At 26.7% G+C, this 17,729-nt stretch overlaps 1 protein-coding gene across 1 annotated transcript; it reads left to right on the forward strand.

The window, feature by feature from the left end:
* Window positions 1-2,301: 2,301 nt before the first annotated feature.
* Window positions 2,302-16,579, forward strand: LOC100201063 (very long-chain specific acyl-CoA dehydrogenase, mitochondrial). The gene is made up of 26 exons (XM_065787565.1): window positions 2,302-2,750; window positions 2,837-2,900; window positions 3,068-3,140; window positions 3,914-3,978; window positions 4,092-4,184; window positions 4,468-4,509; window positions 4,665-4,733; window positions 4,846-4,911; window positions 6,883-6,948; window positions 7,172-7,239; window positions 7,711-7,756; window positions 8,017-8,102; window positions 8,345-8,393; window positions 9,759-9,804; window positions 9,904-10,007; window positions 12,265-12,369; window positions 12,473-12,559; window positions 12,738-12,800; window positions 13,551-13,652; window positions 13,729-13,826; window positions 13,944-14,016; window positions 14,338-14,410; window positions 14,566-14,638; window positions 14,766-14,841; window positions 15,132-15,270; window positions 16,460-16,579. The coding sequence occupies exons 1-25, from the start codon at window positions 2,695-2,697 to the stop codon at window positions 15,267-15,269; spliced, it is 1,881 nt and encodes a 626-aa protein (XP_065643637.1). The 5' UTR covers window positions 2,302-2,694; the 3' UTR covers window position 15,270; window positions 16,460-16,579.
* Window positions 16,580-17,729: the final 1,150 nt, after the last annotated feature.

The raw sequence follows: 17,729 nt of genomic DNA on the forward strand, positions 1-17,729 counted from the left end.
TAAAAAAGTTAGTGTTACACTTAAGAGAAACATCGATGGTACTAGTAAAAAGTTTATTTAAACTGATCCCATTTATCAGAACAACAATTGTCAATGAGTTTCTGTAGCAAATAATAGATAAAAAGGAGCCTATCCTCAAAATCAGTCTATAAAAATTTCCATTGATGGAGGTCGGGGATTTCTTAAGGTAATTTGGAGAAATTAAATCATCATACTCCAAGGAAAGATCTGTCAAAGCATCATTTATTATAGCACTGGTACAAGATGTACCAGAGACAAATTACAATGTTAAAATTCACAACACAAGTAAAGCTTATTTTATTCAAACTCTGTTTGGATAAAATAAGCTTTACTTGTGTGACTGATATCAAACTCTGTCAAGTCATGTGTGGTATGTCTCCAAGTTTCATGGCAACTCGTTAGTGTTATATTTGTACATGGAATTGAATAGAGGATTTTAAAAATGATTGCACTGATCTACGAACACTTGGGTCACTAAGATTAGGCTGTAAATTTTATAAATCAGGAGAGTCAAAGAAAATTAGAGCAAAAGAATATTTTAATTGTATTGATAAAGTTCTTTTAACTGGAGATGATAAACTTTCAAAGTGTCTGATTACCATCAAAAGATGCAAAGTATTTGAAAAAATAAGTTGATATTTTTAATGGAAAACATTTAAATAAGACTACTTTCATAAATATTTTGTAAAAGTAGGGTTATTTTTTCCTTTAATTTTAAGGGAAAAAAATGTGCTTGGCATTGGCGTCCCTCAGACTGTATTTAAGACTCTTCTAAGGGAGACATATAACGACTAGTCTTTTTTTCTGACAATATGTACAACAATTTCTTATACCCTTGTGGTGGGTCTTGAGATTGATCAGAGGGGCGCCAAATTCCCGGACCCATATAGCCCCCTGTATAAACCTAAATACTTTTTAAAGATTATATTTATGATTTTTCACACATTTACTTTCGCTGAATGGTATAGTTCTAACATTTCTAAAAAGGTTGACACAACCCTATGTCATTTCATCAAAATAAAATCTGGTTCAACATGGCTGTGTTATATAATCTAACTCTGTCCATGGTTGCCTAAACATTTTAAAATGGTCGTCAAGCTGTAAGAAGATTAGATCTTATATGAACAGATCTAACTATTGAACAAATTTTGATGTGAAATATTAAAATTAAAGGTAGTTCGACAAGAAGATTTACAGGAAGAAGATTTGCAGGTAATTTTAAAAGTCATTTGGCCTTGAGTTTATCTTTCAATGCTGCGTTACAGGACTCAATGACAAAAATGCTAGAACTATGCTGAAATATTCAATCAAGCAAAGAACATAGTGAAATGAAGTAGATTTTACGAGTTTTAAGACTTCAAAAGCTTTGCAAGGTGGTTGGGCGTTCAAAATTCGTTTTATTTTGGAGACGCATAGTTGAATTATTTATCAAGCGGAGTTGAAGAAGAGGAAATAAGTTTTTTAAAAGTTGGGCAATTATTTAGCGTTTTTGGAGTAATTTTCTTAGCTTTACGTGAACAACAATTTAAGTGAATTTGTTAAAGTTTTTATTCACGTAAAGATGAACAATTACACTAGTTACTTTTTTTTATTCACCCAACCTCTGATAATCTCTGAGTAAAATATTGTTAAAAAAAAGCCATTCAAATCACTTTACAAGTAGAAAAAAAGGTGTTAGGCGCATGGATGCTTGTGATGGATGCATGGATGCTTGTGATGGATGCATGGATGCTTGTGATGGATGGATGGATGCTTGTGATGGATGCATGGATGCTTGTGATGGTTGTCTTGTAGAGGATTGCTATAATGAAAAATTTTTTAATTTTTTTAAAATATTAGTTTTATAACCAATTTGTTTGTCTCCTTTAGCAGCCGTGGTGCAGTCTCTAGAGCGCTTGCTTTAGATGCAAGAGGTTCAGATGTCCCTTTAGATGCAAAAGAATAAATTAATCGACAAGTTTGAACCTTTAGACGGCAGTGAGCAAACGTCAGATCGGCAAAAAAACAGATTAGTCACGTCCTACCTATAAGATCTCTTCATTATGAAATTATGCATTATTCCCACACTATATATATATTTTCTTCTCATAACTTAAATTATTGTTTACAAAATATATTTTTATTAAGTCTAAGGGGGGCGATCGACTCATTGCAACCCCTTCCGCCCCCTCCCAAATCGATTGAAATAAAATAAAAAAGAATACGTAACTTAAAATAAAAGTTCAAAGTCCGATTATTTAACGGAAACGGTGTTTATAAACGCACTACGTTAGGAAACGTAAATCAAAAATAAATTAATTTAAATTAACTTAAATTAGCAATAATATTTATAGTATCTATTTGAAAGATCAAAGTCCACTTCTATTTTATTTTACTAAGTTTAACAACTGCATAGTGAAAAATTGTGTGCTATTCTAAATATATAGCATAAAATGCTACTAACTACTTAAATTGTTACGAATTTTTTAATGTTTAAAGTGAAAAAACGAAAACTGTTACTTTTGCAGTGTTTAAGTTTGTTTAATATATAAAACCTAATTTAAAATTATATTTAATAAAAATAATAAATTGCAAATAATACGTCAAATATATGTGTCTATCGTACTATTTTACAGGTTCAAACTAAAATTTACAAGTCTCTAAAAGTCTGATCCGCTGAGTACATACAGGAAAATGATCCAAGCAACAAAATATGGCAAGCAATTAGGATATCTTACATGTACTCTTTGGTTAGTATATTTACGTTATATATTTATACGTTATATTTGTCTTTTTGTTTATACTTATATATTGTATACAAATAATTTTTTTGAAGCAAAAAACAATCAAACCTGCAACTTTTTTCCCTTTTGCGTTATGCTTCTTCTGGTACTCCTCAGGTAAATATAAATCACTATAGATTTTTGTAATGACATTTAAATTATTTTATTTATTGTTGTTTTTACTTTCAAATAGCAGCTTTAATAAAGTTGTCAGTCTTAAAAAGAATGAAAAAATCTATATCAGTTTTTTATAATTTAATAGTTGTGCATTTGATAAAATTTAGGAAGGAAAATCTTTTGTTATGGGAATTTTTACTGGATCAGCAAATGTAAAGCAGGTTTTTCCTTTTCCTGAAGGTATGCTTATAGTGCCTCTATGAGGTAATAAGTCATTATTTTAATTTTATGTTTTTTACAAAAAAATTTTGTTAGATAAATTCTTAGGGAGTTTAGATTGATATGATTATAATAATGTGTATATATGTACAAACACACACTCTTGTGGGTTTTAAATCAAGCCTCATTCTACCCTTTTATTTGCTCCTTCTTGTGCAACTAATTCTAATTGTAATAATTTTTTCTATGAGAACAACTCTTTAGAGTACAAACATTTCCCTGCAATAATTTTTTTATTATTGCATTGAATCGTTGCCTATAAGTAAAAAAAAGTTTTTTCTTTCTATAAACTTTTATTAAGATATTTTGGAATGGGATATAGTGTTTTAAAGTCCTGGAGTCTAGAATCCCTAGCCACTATTTTACATAAGGTTCAAAAATGGTCTTGGGTTCTTGAAATTTTTTTTTTTAAAGTTCCAAAGTATTTCTGATGTTCCAAAAATCTAGACTTCAAAACAATGAATATTTGACTAAACACAAGTTGTTTTACTTTGGAACTTTATATTCCTTAAGCAAACCTTAATTTTTTAAATATTTGTACTGACATCAAAAATGGATATTTTGTAAAAAATCTTAGCGATAGCTGTAAAAAATTCTGATAAAAAAAAAAAAAGAAATCTTTTAATAATATTATTTAAAAAAAAAAATTTTAGGGGAAAAATAAAAATCTGAAATAAAAACAGTTTAAAAGATTTAAGAAAAAACTTGTAAATTTTTAAAATATTTATTTGTAGTCTTAAATACAGAGCAAAAAAATGTCGTAGGAGAACTTATCGAACCTGTAGAAAAATTTATGTCAGTAAGTAAGAATAGTTTTTTTATTTAACATGCAAAAATTTATTTTTAAAGTATATTTTCAAATTTATAGTGGATTGATTTTTTTTTAAATAGAATACAACTTTTTTATTTTAGGAAGTAAATAACCCATTTGCAAATGATGCAAATGAAGCAATAGAACCAGCTACTTTACAAGGTTTAAAAGATCTTGGGGCTTTTGGTCTTCAGGTACGCCTTTTTGTTAATCAAAAAGGTCAAAATTTAATGTTTTAAGTGCGATTCTAATAGTGTAAACCCAAAGGTGTAATCATTGTAAGCCTAAAGGTGCAAAAGGTGTAAACCTTAAGTTGTAGCTTTTAGAATTCAAGTTTAATTTTTAACTGAGTGTGTAAATACAATAGTATAACTGATTTTAATTTGATGGTATATTTCTTTTAGTTGTATAAGTAATTTGATAGTGTTAATATAATTTAACATAAAATTTAAAATATATTATAAATATTTTTTATAGGTACCTTCAGAATTAAATGGTGTTGAGTTGACTAATACGCAAGTATGATTTTTATTTTTGTTACCTTCTTTTATTACTATTGTTATTTTATTTAAGTTGTTTAAATGAACTAAAATTTGAAAGAGTCTAATTTTTTTTAAATATAATAAAGTTTTTATCATGAATAAAAATAAGTTTTTGTTTTGCTTTTATTTTAGTATGCACGAATGGTAGAAATTGTTGGGAAGTATGACTTAGGAGTTGGAATTGCCCTTGGTGCACACCAGGTAAAAAATGTTGCTCTAGCATAATGAGAAAATTTAGTGGAGGAAAAAAAACAATAAGTAACAATTGTTAATATTTCTTTGAACTTTATTTCAAATGTCTTTATTTTTTTAGTCTATTGGTTTTAAAGGTATTCTTCTATCTGGCACTCCTGAACAAAAAAAGAAGTATTTGCCTTCTGTAAATATTTTATTTTAGAATTTTTTTATGTTTTATATTTGGATGGGTAACCATTAACTTTAATGTTTTATTTTGTTTTATGATTTTATTATTACTGGTTCTTAACTTTTTTAGTGATCATGTAAGATTTTTTGGTTGGGTTCTGAACCTAAACAGACAATTACACAATATTATTTTTTTAGTTTGACTGCCGAACAAAGCAAAAACTTATAAATTTTCAGAAATCTTTTATAATAAAACTTATTACTATTGTCTACTAACCACAGGAATTATAGGTAGGTAGGTTACAGGAGGGTTGTAAAGGTGGGTTCTGACTAGCAGTTACAGAATGACAACTAGTCAGAAACTGCTATTATGTCAATGCTGGCCAGTTTATTTGACACAAGAGGCAAATTAAGTACTTATGTGGGCTGAAGAGACAATAAATAATTTGCTATCAAAATTTTATTTATTTTTTTTATGAATATTTGCCTTACAAAATATTTTTAAATTTACATGTGCTGTCAACCTGTAGCATTATTTTGTAATTTTATACAACACTGTAAAATAACTCAAATTTAGTTTCTTTTTATAGAAAAAATCATTTTTAAAAAAACTTTGCTCAGTACAAATCTTGTTTTTTATTTTAAAAAAAAAATTAAAACTTAACTATAAAATGTGTTTGCAATTAAGCACAATGCTTGTTTACATTTTCATACTATATTGAGAACTTTATAAAATTTGTTTAAGTTAACTTAAATAAAAATTTGATTCCCTTCAGCTGACATTAAAAGCCATTTGTAAAGTTAAATGCGGAAGCATATGCAGTTTACAAATTTTTTCAGCTCACACTAGAAAGCCATTTATAAAGTTGTATGAGGAAGCATATGCAGTTTACAAACTTTTTTTAAAATTAACAAAGTCACAATGATCATGAAATATTAAAATATAGAAATGTCCAAATAAAAGGTTTCTTAAAAAAATATTTGCTTCAAATTGAACTTCATAACTCACATACAACTTTGAAATATGGATATGTGGTAGTGGTGTAGTGGATGGTAGAGTACTTGCTTTATGAAATACCAAAAATAAAAAAATCCCTTTACAAAATTAAACAAATTTTCTCAACAAATATTATGTTCAAATCAGATAAAAATGTTCAAAATGTATATTTAATGATCAAAGACTTTACATTATTCAGTCAAGATGCATGTATTATAACTAAAAAAAAATTTCTCGTAACATCAATTATTTTTTAACAAATGCTCGTGCAAATAACTTTACACTTGCAAACAACTTTTATAGAATTATTTATGCAACTTAGACAACAGTTATTTATTACACTGACTATTTATAACAGTTGTTATAACACTGAAACTTGCAAGAACTAAACATCTATAATGGAGAATTTGTAAAGAAAATGTTTTTAATTTTGTTATCATTTTTAGTTACTAACAATAGCAAAATCTAACGACTAATTTAATAAAATTTTATTTCTCAAGATGCAACTAAAAGAACTATATCTGATGATGGGTATTCTTAGAAAATATAATAGGTATTCTTCAGAGAATAAATGGGTATTCTTCAGAGGGTTTAATGAGTACTCAGAGAATATAATGTTCTTCAGAATATATATGCTTTATACTAATATATATGCTTTTATTTATAGTAGCATTTAACATTGCATGCTTTGCTATGATTAAGCTTTGTATTGCAAATGAAACACATTGGTTCATTATTTTTTTTCAATAAATGCAAATTTTTCTATCTAATCACCATGAAATGTTCTATGCATGTCATCAATTTTTCTTTTCTCACTTTTTTTTTGTGAAGCAAAACATTTTTTGCTTTATCCATTGCTATAACCAATAAGTTTTCAGTTAAGATGGTAATAATAATACTAAATTCCATCAAAATTCCAAAAATCCCTGAAGCCATCCCTAAACTATACCAATTAAAATGTTATGTCATAATTTTTTATTTATAATTTAGCTAGCATCAGGGGAGAAACTGGCAGCATTTTGTCTTACAGAGCCTACCAGTGGATCGGATGCTGCTGTAAGTACACATGGGATAACAATAAAATTAGTTTGTTTTTTTTAACATTATTTAATTTTTTTTTATCTTAGTTATAAAAATGTTTCTTATAAAAAAATTATTTTTAAAAGTCTTTTCATACTAGTGTCAAACTTATTTCTAGCAAAAACTATATTTATTTTTATTTTTATTTTGTATTATTTTTATATTTAGTTTATATATATATATATATTTTTTTATTTAGTCTATTCGTACAAGTGCTAAACTTAGTCCTGATGGAAAACATTGGATCATGAATGGAGGAAAGTTGTGGTGAGAGTTATTTTTTTACAATATTAAGTTCCTTTGTCTGAATCTTAAAGTATATAGCATATAAGCAAAAATTTTCTTTCGTTTGTTTATTTATTCTTTGGTTTTTACTTTCTTTTTTTTTTAATGTTATATTTCATAAGTCTCTTTTATATAAAGTTAAATACATGCTATTTCTTTGCTGTAGTAAATTTCCTTTTTTTTTTTTTTTTAATTTACTTTTTAAAGACTGAGGGGGCTACAGTTAAAAAGACTTCATTTTTTTGATTATTGTTATAACCATCTTATAATCAATTAACTCCAAAGCAAAAAACTTGACAAATAAAGCTGCTGTGGGAAAAAAGATTTAGCCTTAATCTATATTTAAAGCTTTTAAGTTTCTTTTTTTTTTTCTATTATTTTTTGCGTATTAGTAATAAGTATAGGATGATTTATTTGTTGTTTGAGAATAAATTTTCATTTTATATCTCTTAGGATAAGCAATGGTGGAATAGCTGAAATATTTACAGTATTCGCCCAGGTATATGATCTTAAAAAATATGAGTTTCAAAGAACTTTAATAGATATACTGTTTGCATTTGTTTATAGATATGTTGTATGCATTTGCTTATAGATATATTGTATGCATTTGCTTGTAGATGTATTACTTGCATTTGCTTATAGATATAGCTTATGCATTCACTTATCGATATATTGTATGTATTTGCTGACAAGTTACAGTTTTAGAGTCTTGTTTACAAGAAATATGTTTATAACAAGATTTTTTTTCTTTTTTTTAAGACACCTGTAAAAGATGAGAAATCTGGCGAAATTAAGAATAAGATAACTGCATTTATTGTTGAAAGATCATTCGGAGGTGTTACAAGGTGTTAAATCTTTCAAATATATATTTGTTGTTTGTTATGGTATTTTTTTCTCTTTTTTAAATTCTGTTTCTCTTTTTTAAAGTATTATTTAAATTATGTTTCTCTTTTTTAAAGTATTTTTTAAATTCTGTTTCTCTTTTTTAAAGTATTTTTTAAATTCTGTTTCTCTATTTTAAATTATTTTTTATATTCTGTTTCTATTTTTTTAAGTATTTTTTAAATTCTGCTTCTCTTTTTTAAAGTGGACCTCCAGAGAAAAAGATGGGTATTAAATGTTCAAATACAGCAGAGGTATGTTTACTTTTGTTGAGGTTTAGTTTAAGGTTTAGAAGTGTTGCTTAAGCTTTTAGTGGTTTCAGAGTATAGACGTATGCTATAATTTAGATACATGCATTAGTTTAAACATATCTATTATTTTAGAGAACAATTGCCACAGTCCTCTACTATTTTTTTGTTAAGTAGCTTTGCAAGTGTAACACTGTTTTAACTGTTACTCTGTCACTGTTTGAATATAAAATTAAAATATATTTTTTAGTATATACGCATTCTATATATTTCTTTAACTATTAACTGTTTCAAAAAATTTACAAATCTTAAAAATTTAAATTGCGACTTTCTATTATGAACTTATTTAAATTTTTGTTTTGGAAATTAAAAATATGTTTATTAAAAACATGTTTTAAGTAAAAGTGAAATGCATAAATACTTTGTTAATGTAAATAATTTATGCAAGTTGAGTTAAGGGCTGAAGTCAAACTTTATTTCCACAATCTCTGTAATGCAGAAATTCTTTTACTTGAATTTAGTCAAAATAACTTGCTTGACAAAATATATTTGGTATCAATCTTTGGCTCAACTTATAAAGTTACGAAAAAAGTTTTTAAAACAAAATAAAAACCAGCTTTAAATATAGTTACAAATATTCAAGATTCATTTAGATCTTGTCAGGATTGAACAAGTAAAATCAAGAGATATATACTATCAAATATAAAATCAAGAGATACTATATGTAAGTTTATGCCCATATCGTATATATATATATATATATATATATATATATATATATATATATATATATATATATATATATATATATATATATATATATATATATATATATATATATATATATATATATATAAATATAAATATATATACTATATGGACATAAAATTACATTCTTTTATGTGCTTCTGTTTAACACTTGTTCACTCAGTCACTTTTCTCTTTGTTCCTTCTTCTCAAGCTGTGAATGGTGACTACATCTTTCTATTTTTTTTTTTTTTTTTTTTTTATTTATTAGCTTTGGAATTCTCTCATGTCTTTATGTTTTCCTGATCATACTATTTACAATTTTTATATCTTCTGTTAACCGGCTTCTTGTGCTTCTTTTAACCAGCTTCTTACTGTTGAGCTCACTCATTTGCTTTCTGTCAACTCCCAACTTAATTAGTAGTTGCTTGAAGCCTTGTTGGGTGTGAATTTGATACAAAAATTGTTTTTTTTGGGTTAAAATCTGCTAGTACTCAAACATTCTTACGGTAGTGGTTATGTCACAGGTGTGATTATTATCAACAGAATGAACACAAACTTAGCATTAACATAACTATTGAGCAAGCAACCAATTAGTTTTACAATGCTTTGCACTTTTTTTAGGTTTATTTTGAAGATGTTAAAATCCCTACTGCAAATGTTTTGGGAGGTATGTTTAGTTAACCAATCACAAGAAGGATACATTTTTGTTTTTTAACGTGTCAAGTTTCAAAAAAATTAAATATTTCTTTTTGACACACAAATTTAGAAGTTGGAGGGGGTTTTAAAGTTGCTATGAACATTTTAAACAATGGTCGCTTTGGTATGGCTGCTGCTCTCTCTGGAACACAAAGAAGTTTGATTTCTCAGGCTGTAAGAATTTTTATGTTTATTATTTTAAAATAATCTCTACTAAATTGAGGGGTAAAGAGGCCGGGGCTGAATTTAAACTTGTTCAATAATGAAAAATTTTTTAAATGGTAAACTTTATAATGTATTATCACTTTTTCTAATGTTACATGTTGTTTTAAGCCAAACACTCTTCATAATATATGTTGCAATCTACAGACTTGATAATTTATTCAAGCGCATTTTATTCCTTTAGAATTCAAGTAGATTGTGGCATATATTATGAAGACTATTTGGCCTACAAAGCAGAAAAGGCGAGCTTCGACTAAAACAAAAAAACTTAATTTTTCTTGGTATGCAATTACTCTTTTGTTTAAATTTTAAAAATTCAGCCTAAATGTTTTTTTTTTAAAATCATTTTCTTTAATTTGAGCATATCTCAGCGGTTTGGGATCCCTTTAACATATTCTAATTTTTACTTATTTACTATTATTTAAAGGTTTATTCTAAATTTAAATTTTTGTTGCAATTGTTGATTATTGATTAAAAAACTTACAAGAAACAAATGAGGAACCCATTTACAAAATTGATTTTGAGAAAACAACACAAAACTAAATTACTCTTGGTTGCGCATCAACAGAAATTGATATTTTCTTTGTCCATTTTTAGGACCAAAAATTTTTTAATTGGGCTAATAAATAAATAGATGATACCGGCTTTATATAGATGATACTGACTTTTGAAAGGCTTTTAACAGATAATTTATTAGATAATTTAGATCTCAGATAATTTATTAGATAAATTATTGCACATAAAATTATGTACTATGCTTCTGGTATTGTTAGTATGCCTCTTAAATAGATTAGATCATTTTTATGGAATAGGAAGCAAACAGTGGTAAAAGGAAAATGCAAAGCAAATTGTGTTGATGTATCAAGTGGAATACCACAGAGTTCTGTGCTTGACCCACTTTTTTTATTGATCTTCATAAACAATTTGTCATGCAGTTTTCTTAATAAATATTGTTTGTATGTTGATGACAATAAAGTAATTTCTCTTATTTATTCCTGATGTTGATTCAAAATGAGATAAAAAAACTTGGTTAGTTGATGTAGACTGGGATTAAATTTTAAGAAATGTAAAATAATGCATTTTGATGCAAGTAAGAGATTCTTATTTCATGAAAAACTAAAGATGATGAACTAAAATACTCTTGAAACTATGGTGAACTAAAATACTCTCAAAAAAGATTTAGGTCTTTACATATCCATATGTTAGATCACGTTAAAAGTTTGTAATTCAAGCTTGTAATTCTTGTGATGTAGAAAATATCAAAGAACTCAAAAAAGTTTAAAGAAGAGCCACTGAAACCAAAGCTAAGACATCTGGGATATAATCAAAGACTAAAAATGTAAGACTTAACAGCTTTAGAAGTTTGGAAACTAGGAGATGACCTTATACAACAATATAAGTTATAAAAAAGTTTCAAATTTTTTGATACAAAAAAGTTTAGATAAGAGTGCATTCAATTAATACCCTTGATTCAGCCTCCAGTATTAGAGGTTATAGGTATCATGTTATGTCATAATTAGTTAAAAAAGTGTTTAAGTAGACAACAGTTCTTTACATGAAGGGTTGTTTTTAGATGGTATAGTTTACCAGAGTGGGAAGAATGTTCAACATTACAATGTTAGCAATTCACTATGTTAACAAATCACAGTTTATATTTGAAACATTTTTATAAGAATGAATGTTACTTGAATTTGGCAACTTAGTCTAAAATAGTTTTGAATCAGTTATAATACAAAAAGTTTCAACCTTGGTCCCACTACTTTTACAATATTACTGAGTCAGAGTTGCAAAATAGCCAACATAGTAGGAGCTCCATGTTTTTATTAAGTTCACTAGAAAACAAAATTTGACATAAGATCTTTTAAGAAGCAGACACAGATATTGGAGTTATGAGTTAATTCCTTGTATTACAAGTTTACTAAATTGAATCAATAGAAGGTAATGTAAGTGCAATGGAGTTCTTTGCGAAAGATTTTATATACACCACTCAATCAGATTTAATTTTTATTAAATTTAAATCTGATTTTTTTTCAAATAACTTTTCAATCAAACCACAAAATAATTATTTTTTTATTATTTTAAAATGTTTACATAAAAGTTATTTTAGTTGTTGATGTTTATCATTTTAATTAAATATGTTTATTATTGTAATTAAATACATAATTAAGTTACATACTCTCTTTTATTCATTAATTAATTTTACACCCAGGTAACGTTTGCTGCAAACAGAACACAATTTGGACAAAAAATTATAGATTACGGTGTTATTCAAGAAAAACTAGCTCGTATGGCAGTTAGACAGTATGTTACGGAGGTGATTACTTTTTAAAATAATATGAAATTGATTTCTTTTTTTAATTATGTTTTAAATATAAGACTTTGGTGAGTTTTAACTTTTTTTTTTTTTTATTGAGTAGAGCATGGCATACATGGTTTGTGGCATAATGGATAATGGATTTACAGATTTTCAACTAGAGGCTGCCATTAGTAAAATATATGCTTCGGTATGTTATTTTATCAGGTATACGGCAAAGTCCAGACAAATATTTGGACCTTGTTTTATACTTGGCCAAATACCTGAATTTTGCCTGATATCTGAGTAAGCAACTAGTCCTTGTCTAAAATCTGCGATATGAAAAGCCCTTTTCTGTTTTTTAATTTAAAATGTCCTAATTGTTTCAGGAATCAGCATGGGAGGTTGCAGATGAAACCATCCAAATTCTAGGTGGTATGGGATACATGAAGGTATGCAGTCTAATGTTTCTCTTTTTGATTTGAGACAAATTTATAAATTAATGAGAAAATTTATGTACGATGTTTTGATCAAAATATACAAAATAAAAAGCGTTATAAACTTTCAATATGTGTGATTTCAAGTAATAGTAAAAGTTGCATTTATGAGAATATTTTTCTGAAAAATATTTTCAATTTCTACTATCATTGTTCTGTTATGACTGTCACCCTAAACATTTGACAAAGTATGCCAACATTGTTCTATTATGACAATACCTGAAAACATTGCTCTATTATGACAACATTGTTCTATTATGACTGTCACCTGAAACATTTGACAAAGACTGCCACCTGAAACATTTGACAAAGACTGCCACATGAAACATTTGATAAAGACTGCCACCTGAAACATTTGACAAAATATGAAACTTACTATAGAATGTTTTAATAAAATTTAATTAGCGATTCACAAGTTGTATTAAGTTGTATAAAATTAATATGTTTCTGAAAAATTTAAAGAGTTCATTTATACTTTGTTGAGGTTATTTAACATGTTTAATGTATGGAATTTCTGTGTAATAATTTGATTGGCATATAAAAAAAGAGTTTGTAGCTAGATTTTGGTAGCTGAACATGAGTTACATTTTAATTTAAATACAATCTTTCAGCAATCTAAGACAATTTTCATTGTTTTACCTTTTAAATAATTGTTTTTGTTATTTATAAATAATAAATTTTTTGTAAAATACAAATTTTTCAAAGGGATCTGGTACTGAAAGAGTAATGAGAGATCTACGCATTTTCCGCATCTTTGAAGGAACCAATGATATATTGCGTCTTTTTGTAACTTTGACTGGATTACAGGTGATTATATTCTTTAACAAAAATTCATGGTTTTTATGGTCAAATTTTCAAAGTTCAAGATTTTTTTTATTTTCAGGGAGCTGGTAAATATCTAAAAGATTTTCAAAATAAACTTCGAAACCCATTTGCTAACATGGGAACCGTACTTCAGCAAGGAATGGTTCGCTCAAAGCGGTGAAAATTTTTTAAGTAACTTTTGATCTTAGTAGATTTTAAAAATGTTTGCAATTTTCATTTTTAAATTTTTTTATTCATTTTCAATCAATGTTGTTGTATTTCTTATTTTAACAGAGCTGTTGGAATACATAGTGGACCTGATATTTCATCAAGTGTTCATAGAGACCTTAAAAATCAAGCAGAATTGGTGAGAAATCTGATAACCAATCTTTTTTTGATATTTATTTGTTTAATTTGAACCAGGTCAAACTTTGTAACAATAGTGAGCGTCACTTACCCTGAAGAAGGAAAACTCTAATATAAAATTCATAATTAATTGTGAGTTAGGGTAGGAGAAGCTTATAAATGTCAAAATGAGCATACGTGTGTAAAAAATTGTCAAAATTCTTTTATAACGTCATATTCAAATAAGAAAGTGAATTATGGGAACTCATTAAAAGTTTACTTGTGTGAAATCATAGCTATCTTATTAAAAAAAAATATATATTGATTTCCAAAATATTTTTAGGCTTCAAAAGCTATTGAAGCGTTTGGTGTCACTTCAGAAAAACTACTTATTAAATATAAGAAAGATGTCGTAGGTAAGTAGGTTGTAGGTAAGCATTCATTTAATTTTAGGCAAACAGTATTTAAAAGTTTGTTTTGTTCTTTATTGTGCTCATGCTTTTTTTTTTGCATTTTTTTTGTTACTAATAGCTGTGCTTGATTAAATTTGACATGGTGATTGATTTTCTAGATCAGCAAATGGTTTGCTATCGGTTGGCTGATGCTGCTATTGATATATTTGGCATGATATCTGTTTTATCGAGGTAATTTTTTAACTTGCTAGTTAATATCGAGTTTTTTTATCCATCAATAAGTTGGTTTTATTTTTGATACCCATATATAGTTAATATTACAAAAAAAAAAAAATTTTAAAAACGCATTTTTACCAAGGACAACTAAATCATTGAACAATGCACTTCCAAACGCTAATCACGAAGCTCTGTTAACCTCAATATTTTGTTCAGAAGTAAGTAATTTGCTTTTAAACTGTGTTTATTGGTGAATGATTTTTTACTTATCGCATAAAACTTTATTTTTTATTTAGTTATTGATTTTTTTTTTAACTGTTCATTTTTTTTATTATTATTATTGTTCTTTTTTAATTATTCTTTTTTAATTATTCTTATAATTAATCTTAACTATAAATCTTAGTTATTTTACAGGTTTTGACTATTTCTGTTGCCTTTTTTTTTTTTTTTTTGAAATATTGCAATAAATTTTGTTTGTAAATATTTTTATATTTATTTTGCATAAAAGGCGTATGATCGTGTGGTGCGAAATCTTGACTCTTGTCTGGCTGAAAAACATTTGCAGAATGATAAGCTGAAATCGAATGTTGCTGGTGAAATTGTTAAAAGTATGGGTGTCTATACAGAACACCCATTGGGTTTGTAAGGTAAGAATTTATTTATGCTTTTCTAAATTTATTTCAACTTGTAACAGTAAAGATTAAGTGTTGTTATGCAGAAAAAAATTGGTTATCATTTTTGTAGTAGTGGTGTTATAGTAGAGAAGTTGTTTTGTAAGCAAGAAGTACAGAGTTTGTACCCCACCACGTTCCTACGTATTACTGCACTCAACTTTTTTCTCTGCAGTGCGGCCTTGTTTTTCAAGGTTTGTGTTTGGGAGTCTCTGAATCCAAGTTAATCCATTTCACCTAATAGTAGTATTAAAACTTCTTTTCTTAAATGTTTCAATTTAAGTTTTACTAATTCGCCTAAGCAAATACTTTGAGTGGAGTGATTTGGGAGATAAGAGTTAGGGTAAAATGGTTGTAACAATTACCAACAAAAAAAAAAAGGGTTGCCTTCTACCTCGACTGTAGTGATCCTTTTAATCTTGAGATGATATTTAAAAAAATGTGAACTATAAATTCAAAACACTTGCTAAATTTAAAACATTGATTATTCTGCATATAACATGAGACGTTTAAAGTTATGAACATTTGTAATAAGTTTTTTTTGTTTTATGGCCAACGACACGGGTTTCAAAGTGGAGGGGCACAATCGTCAATTTCTAAAAAAAATTCTTCTACATCTAGAATTTTCTTTAAAAAAAAAAAAGTCCTTAAGAATAAAAGTAAAGGAAGCACGTGCCCCCTGTTTTACTTTCCACTTATGCATACCACTTTGCCACAAATTTATATATTTTAATAATTTTTAAATTTTAATATTTTTAGAAAATAATGTTTGCAATCATAATATGATTACAAATTTATAGTCATAAATGTATACGTCATAAACGTATACGCGTTTATGCGAAGATCTTATAAAAAGTCGTGAATCTTTTGTAAAAATGTATATTGTCATAATAAATGTATATTGTCATAAAATATATATTGTCATAAAATATATATATGTCAGTTTTCAGCAGATATATAGAGTATGGGATCTTTAATTTTTCTATGCTCAAAAATTTTTAGGTCTAGAACAATAATGTTGCTTTTTTTATTCTTGTGAGATCTTTGCACAACAAAACTGATTGTTGCTGTTTTAAAAAGAAAGAAGTTGAAAACCTTAGTTGTTATTTTGTTGTAAACTTTTTAATCATTTTAAAGTCATAATTATATATTTTTTGTATTATAGATATGCTCGCCTTATCTCCAAAATTATTGTTTTTAAATGGCTTTATCGATTTGAAGAAGCAGTTGTATTTAATAAAAAGAAATTTTGTAAAATGGTTTGAATAAAATTTTTTTTAAAGTATATTTTAATTCAATATTGCTTTTGATGCAAAATTTCGAATGAAAAAAAAAAGTTGTGTCTCACACAGCTTTCTGTAAAACATGATATTTTTTGGGGCTGCTGCTATATTCAATTGTTACATGATGGCAATTTTTATATGTAACAATTTGTCCGTGTTTGTGAACTCGAATGTGTCTGCAATATTGTAGGCTTACATAAATGTTGTAATTTTAATGGGTATCAGCAGATAGCTCTTTGATTATTTTTGCAGTTTGAGGTATTTACATAAACTTATAAATGCTGTGTAACATTCCTAATAGCAAATACATTTCTAATAGAAAATGTGCTTTTTGTTGTTGTCGTTGTTTTGTTTGTGGTCAATTTTATCTCCTTATATCTGTTCACTGTTTTCATTTAAAATATAAATTATTATGTATATTAATAATTTATACATAAAAATCAAAATAAGTTAAAAAAAGCCTTTCAAATAATTTGGCAAGCGTTTAGAGATAAGTAAATTTTATAAAAACACACGCGCATATATATATATATATATAAATATATATATATATATATATATATATATATATATATATATATATATATATATATATTAGTAGAAAATCACTTAATTTCTACTAATATATAGTATATCCCTATCAAATTATTAGCCTACTTTGATATTTTTTGACTTTTTTATCTTCTAAGAAGTAAATTGCTTTTATAGAAATACAGATAAAGAATTTATGTATAAATAAAGTATAACTATTTTCCAACATAAGATACACATAAAAAAACAATAAGAATATGTTTATTAACATGAAATTTTAATATTTTGATGATCCTCCATTATTTTTGCACGAAGACGATTCGGTATGTTATAAATGCAATTTAAAGCCATTTCTTTCAAATGTGAATTATGGTTCCAATGCCAAACAACTTTTTCAATCAATTGGATCATATTTATGACTTTTTTTAGCGAAATTTTTCTCTTTAATAGCTCCCATACATTTTCTATGGGGTTTAGATCTGGGGAGTTCCCTGGCCAATCAAAAAGTGGAATTTTTAGAGATGCCAATAATTTCTTAATGGATTTTGCTGTATGGCAAATGATATATGCAAATGAAAATATTTATGCAAGATGGTGCTCCATCTTGCATAAATATTTTCT

This window comes from Hydra vulgaris, chromosome 01 (assembly GCF_038396675.1).
Source record: "Hydra vulgaris chromosome 01, alternate assembly HydraT2T_AEP".
Taxonomy (NCBI): domain Eukaryota; kingdom Metazoa; phylum Cnidaria; class Hydrozoa; order Anthoathecata; family Hydridae; genus Hydra; species Hydra vulgaris.